General features: G+C 42.0%; 1 protein-coding gene across 1 annotated transcript in view; it reads right to left on the minus strand.

The window, feature by feature from the left end:
- The window catches only part of LOC111970763 (eyes absent homolog 2-like), a 56,320-nt gene that overhangs the window by 25,197 nt on the left and 24,956 nt on the right, over nt 1–6,167 (minus strand). Inside the window, exons 5-6 of the mRNA XM_070445847.1 lie at nt 4,555–4,668; nt 1,030–1,106 (exon numbers count right to left, since the gene is read on the minus strand). Of these exons, the coding sequence (XP_070301948.1) occupies nt 1,030–1,106; nt 4,555–4,668 (191 nt within the window). The remainder of the gene's footprint in view (nt 1–1,029; nt 1,107–4,554; nt 4,669–6,167) is intronic.

The raw sequence follows: 6,167 nt of genomic DNA on the forward strand, positions 1-6,167 counted from the left end.
CCAACAGCCAGTGAAATTGCAGGGCGCCAAATTCAAAACAACAGAAATCTCATAATTAGAATTCCTCAAACATACAAGTATCTTATACCATTTTAAAGGTAATCTTGTTGTTAATCCCACAACAGTGTCCGATTTCAAAAAGACTTTACAGAGAAAGCACCACAAACGATTATGTTAGGTCACCGCCAAATCACAGAAAAAAACACAGCCATTTTTCCAGCCAAAGAGTGGAGTCACAAACGAGGTGGGACGCTAGCGTCCCGAACGATCCCAGAGAGGTTAAACAATTTAAAGGCAATGCTACCAAATACTAATTTAGTGTATGTAAACTTCTGACCCAATGGGAATGTGATGAAAGAAATAAAAGCTGAAATAAATCATTCTCTCTACTATTATTCTGACATTTCACATTCTTAAAATAAAGTGGTGATCCTAACTGACCTAAGACAGGGAATTTTTACTAGGAATAAATGTCAGGAATGGTTGAAAACTGAGTTTAAATGTATTTGGCTAAGGTGTATGTAAACTTTCGACTTCAACTGTACATGTACATATTACCTCATTCAATCCCCCCAACTACCTCACATCCCAGTACACTGACTCAGTACTCCTTGTATGTAGCCTGTATAAAGCCTCATTGTTATTTATTGTGTTACTAGTTTATTTTGATCTAATTGTTAATTTTCTTACTTTTTAACTGCATTGTTGGGAAAGGGCTCGTAAGTAAGCATTTCACATTAAAGTATACTCTTGYTGTATTGGGCGCATKTGACAAATAACATTTWATTTTATTTATTTGAAATCAGACTGGATTATTCAGTCAATACTTTTATCAATTTTTTTTGTTGTTGTTCAATGTCCTCATGAAGGACATTATTGCAGAAAGCTTGAAAATGTGTGACACATACAATTGTAGGTTGCAGAACTCCAAACTCATTTCATACCATCCCAGCTATTTGGATACTTTGTGTACTGCAAGAGAAAGCTGGTTTTGTTTGTAATGTCTTGCGTATTACATCTGGTACTGACCTGTTGTGTGGTGTTGAAGGGAGTTGAGCTTGTGATGGGGTTGGCTCCCTGGAAAATCCCAGATGAAATACTGCTACCTGGAAAACAACATTAAACCAACGTTAAAAACAGACTCACATTGACAGATGTTGGACGTCTACTGAAAGCTGCAATGGAAAAATATGTTTATTGTTATTTTATCCCTTGAAAGAGATGTTTATAATGAATGGAAACAAAGCAGGAGAATTCAACAATGCAAGAAATAGCAGACCAGAAATAGCAGACCAGAAATAGCAGACCAGAAATAGCAGACCAGAAATAGCAGACCAGAAATAGCAGACCTATCATTCAACTATATCAGTCAATTGCCACTCATTATGGGACAATACAATAGAATTTCTAACTATGTAGACTTATACTGTGAGACAACATTGGCCCTAGAWTTTTYYCCCAGAAATCCTGGTTGGAAGATTCACGGAATAAGAAGGGAATAAGCGGAAAAATCTGAAAGCCTCCGACCATCATTTCTGAAAAACATGAGAATTTTAGGAAAGTTACTGTTTTTTTTAACCCTAGTTGGCCTAACATATAGAGATATTGGATATTAATTTGACAAGTATTGTCATAGAAAAATKATCCTGCAGCAACAGGATTTGAACATTTAGTCCATAATGTTGCTTGATCGGTGGTTAGGCTATTAGCTGGCCAAAATGAGCCTACATGTGCTATACTGTTAATATAACCATGTTTTAGTGCATGTTTTCAGTGAATTTATGTATATCATGAAGCTCATCTTCATTTCCTGAGGCGCAGGAAAATTCTCAACAACAACAGAGTGAGCAAATTAAGATCCTACACCTGTATCGTWATGTAATCAACTTAACACTTATCACTGAAGTAGCTTCACGACTGGCTTTAAAACATTGACTTGCCTCAACCCCTCCAGTGACAAGCCAGTCCTCAGGGAGTATTGATTGATGAGTCCCAACAACAACAATGCAGGTGGGGGAGCCCTGGTGCGCTACCTAGCTAATCCATCAGTGTTATCAACTCTGCTGAAGGAATGCCTTCCTCTGGGCTCTTTTCCCTGGCCACACTTGTTTGTTACCCCTCCATCCATCCATCCATCCATCCACCCACCCACCCCAAGACTCAATGATAGATGAATGACTACCCAGAACCACCCGGGAGTCATCTAGGACCACACAACATAGTCTTCAAAGCAACAACAACACAAACCAGAAGCTTTCCAAATAAATAGTGGACTTTCTGGTTCTGATTTGGTTTCTCCTCTGTAGTGTAGTGTGTACTGTGTAGTGTGTAGTGTGTAATATGTAGTGTGTAGTGTGTGTGTGTGTGTGGGAGGAGAGGTCTAGTGGTCTTGTACATGGAGTTGCCATGGAAGCTTGTTTCAAGTCACTCAAGATTTTGTTTACCTGTATTAAAACAAATGACTTAACACAGAGTTTCCCCATGTATTAATCAGCTGTCATGATTTCAGATAGCTGGAATACCAGTGTTTCAGTCTTGCTTTCTGAAGGCAGCGGTAGCCGGCTGAAGCTGGAACAGACCACCATTTATTCCAAGCTTAAACTACAAATTACAGACCAAGACAAACACGATCCTCTTTGATGATGTATCAATGTGGATTCTAGAATCCTCTTCTGTTCAACTCGCCCAATAAGAAACGCTCATTTTTGTTTTTCATTGCAAAAGGTTTTGCTACGGTGCATACTACAGTGGCCTTGCATTCCCCTGTCAGTGGGTCCATGCAGTTCTTCCATTAGGCTCACAACATGCACCTTAACCTCTAGCCTCTGACGGAGCAGGGTCAATTTCACGCTGCTTTGAAATCCATCAAGTCCCACTGAGCCAAGCATGCTCTGGGCGCCAAATAACTGGGGAATGTGTAGAGCACAGACACACACATAGACACATGTACGCACCCACGCACGTGTGCAGACACACACACAAGCATACACACGCACACATGGATGCACGTACACACACACACTTTCTTTTACTCTTTCTCTCTCTCTCTTAAACACCCACATGCCCCCTCACCGTCACCCCCTCACACACACACCCACATGCTGGTCTGAGCCCGGGCTGTGTGTTGTGGGTGTGGTGGGAGGAAGGGGGCTGACGCCAGGCACCCAGACCGCAGCTAATCGAGAACAGGTGTGGAGGAGGACAGACGGCACTGCTACGGACACCCACCTGGAAACGCCAGGACCTCACTCACTGGCCCGTAGTGATGGAGAGATCAGAGAGAGAAAGAAAGAGAGGGAGCGAAGGTATATGGACTGGCTATAGAAAATAGGATATATCTCAGCAAGTGAGAGAGAGAGTGAGAGAAGAGAGGAGAGAAAGAGAAAGAGAGAGAGATCAGAGAGAGAGAGAGGGAGAGAGAGATCAGAGAGAGAGAGAGATATCAGAGAGAGGAGAGAGAGGAGAGAGAGAGAGAGAGCGAGAGAGAGAGAGAGAGAGAGAGAGAGAGAGAGAGATCAGAGAGAAATAATGACAGAGAGAGGAGGAGGAGAGATCAGAGAGAAATAAATACAGAGAGAAGAGAGAGGAGAGATCAGAGAGAAATAGAGAGAGAGAGGAGGAGAGATCAGAGAGAAATAGAGAGAGAGAGGAGGAGAGATCAGAGAGAAATAGAGGAGAGAGAGGAGGAGAGATCAGAGAGAAATAGAGAGAGAGAGGAGAGAGATCAGAGAGAAAATAGAGAGAGAGAGGAGGAGAGATCAGAGAGAAATAAATACAGAGAGAGAGAGGAGGAGAGATCAGAGAGACATAAATACAGAGAGAAGAGGAGAGAGATTAGAGAGAAATAGAGAGAGAAGAGGAGGAGGAGAGATCAGAGAAATAGAGAGAGAGAGGAGGAGAGATCAGAGAGAAAGGACCAGAGAGAGGTGGAGAGATTAGAGGGAGTGGGAGGACTGACCTGTGTGGGTATTGTGTGTGTGTGTCTGTTTTGTGTGTCTGTGTATGTGTGTGTGTGTTGTGTGTGTGTCTGTCTGTCTGTCTGTCTGTCTGTCTGTCTGTCTGTCTGTCTGTCTGTCTGTCTGTCTGTCTGTCTGTCTGTCTGTCTGTCCTGTCCTGTCTGTCTGTCTGTCTGTCTGTCTGTCTGTCTGTCTGTGTGTGTGTGTGTGTCTGTCTGTCTGTCTGTCTGTCTGTCTGTCTGTCTGTCTGTCTGTCTGTCTGTCTGTCTGTCTGTCTGTCGTGTCTGTGTCTGTTGTGTGTGTGTGTGTGTGTCATGTGTGTGTGTGTGTGTGTGTGTATGTGTGTGTGTGTGTGTGTGTGTGTGTGTGTGTCTGTGTGTGTGTGTGTTGTGCGTGTATGTATGTGTGTCTGTCTGTGTGTGTATGTGTGTCTGTGTGTGTCTGTGTGTGTGTGTGTGTGTGTGTGTGTGTGTGTGTGTGTGTGTGTGTGTGTGGTGTGTGTGTGTGTGTGTGGTGTGTGTGTGTGTGGTGTGTGTGGTGTGTGTGTGTGTGTGGTGGTGTTGTGTGTGTGTGTGGAGAGAAAGAGAGAGTGACTGACCGTGTGTAGAGTAGCCATAGAGAGCCTGGCTGGGGGGAGTGCTGCTGTAGTTTGAGTAGTTCAGGAGGCTGTTCTGTCCTGGAGAGAGGCTAAGGCCATCCTCTGTCTTAATGTCTGCAGAGGAAAGGACAGACATAATTATTATCCACACTGGATTCAGTTACTGACACTGGTTACACTGGGTTTTACAGAGAGGCATGCTGGGAAACGGGATGTGTTGCACACAGCCTGCAGGCTCTAGTTTGAGGCCCCTGGTGTAAATGATGTGAGGATGTGTTGCACAAGCCGCAGGCCTCTGTTAGGCCCTGGTTAATGGATGTGAGGGATGTGTTGCACACAGCCTGCAGTCCTCTAGTTTGAGGCCCCTGGTGTAAAGGATGTGAGGATGTGTTGCACACAGCCTGCGCCTCTAGTTTGAGGCCCCTGGTGTAAATGGATGTGAGGGATGTTTGCACACAGCCTGCAGGCCTCTAGTTTGAGGCCCCTGGTGTAAATGGATGTGAGGGATGTTTTGCACACAGCCTGCAGGCCTCTAGTTTGAGGCCCCTGGTGTAAATGGATGTGGAGTTGTTACACTTTTGCGCGATCACATTCGCTGCTGCTACTGTTTACTATCTATCATGTTGCCTCGTCACTTTATCCCTACCTATATGTAATTCTATCGCAGTGACCTCGTACCTCTGCACATTGACTCGGTACTGGTACCAGTGTACAGTATATAGCTGAGTTATTGTTACTCATTGTGTATTTATTCCTTGTGTTATTATTTGTAATATTATTGATTATTTTGTATTTATTTTTTAACTCTCTCAAGATACCTATTCAAGATACCTATTCAAAATAACCTATTCACAATACCTATTCACGATACCTATTCAAGATACCTATTCAAGATACCTATTCAAAATAACCTATTCACAATACCTATTCAAGATACATATTCAAAATACCTATTCAGAATACCTATTCACGATACCTATTCACGATACCTATTCACGATACCTATTCACGATACCTATTCAAGATACCTATTCACGATACATATTCACGATACTATCAAGTTACCTATTCAAAATAAATTCACAATACATATTCAAGATACCTATTCACGATACCTATTCAAGATACCTATTCACGATACCTATTCACGATACGTATTCAAGATACCTATTCACGATACCTATTCAAGTACCTATTCACGATACCTATTCAAGATATCTATTCTCAATATACCTATTCAAGAAACCTATTCAAGATACCTATTCAAGATACCAATTCAAGATACCTATTCACGATACGTATTCAAGATACCTATTCACGATACTATTCAAATACCTATTCACAATACCTATTCAAGATACCTATTCACGATACCTATTCAAGATACATTCAAGATACTATTCAAGATACCTATTCAAGATACCTATTCAAGATACCTATTCACGATACCTATTCAAGATATCTATTCAATATACCTATTCACGATACCTATTCAAGAAACCTATTCAAGATACCTATTCAAGATACCTATTCACGATACTGATCACAATACCTATTCAAGATACCTATTCACGATACCTATTCAAGATACCCATTCAAGATACCTATTCAAG

Source organism: Salvelinus sp. IW2-2015, linkage group LG11 (genome assembly GCF_002910315.2).
Source record: "Salvelinus sp. IW2-2015 linkage group LG11, ASM291031v2, whole genome shotgun sequence".
Lineage (NCBI taxonomy): Eukaryota > Metazoa > Chordata > Actinopteri > Salmoniformes > Salmonidae > Salvelinus > Salvelinus sp. IW2-2015.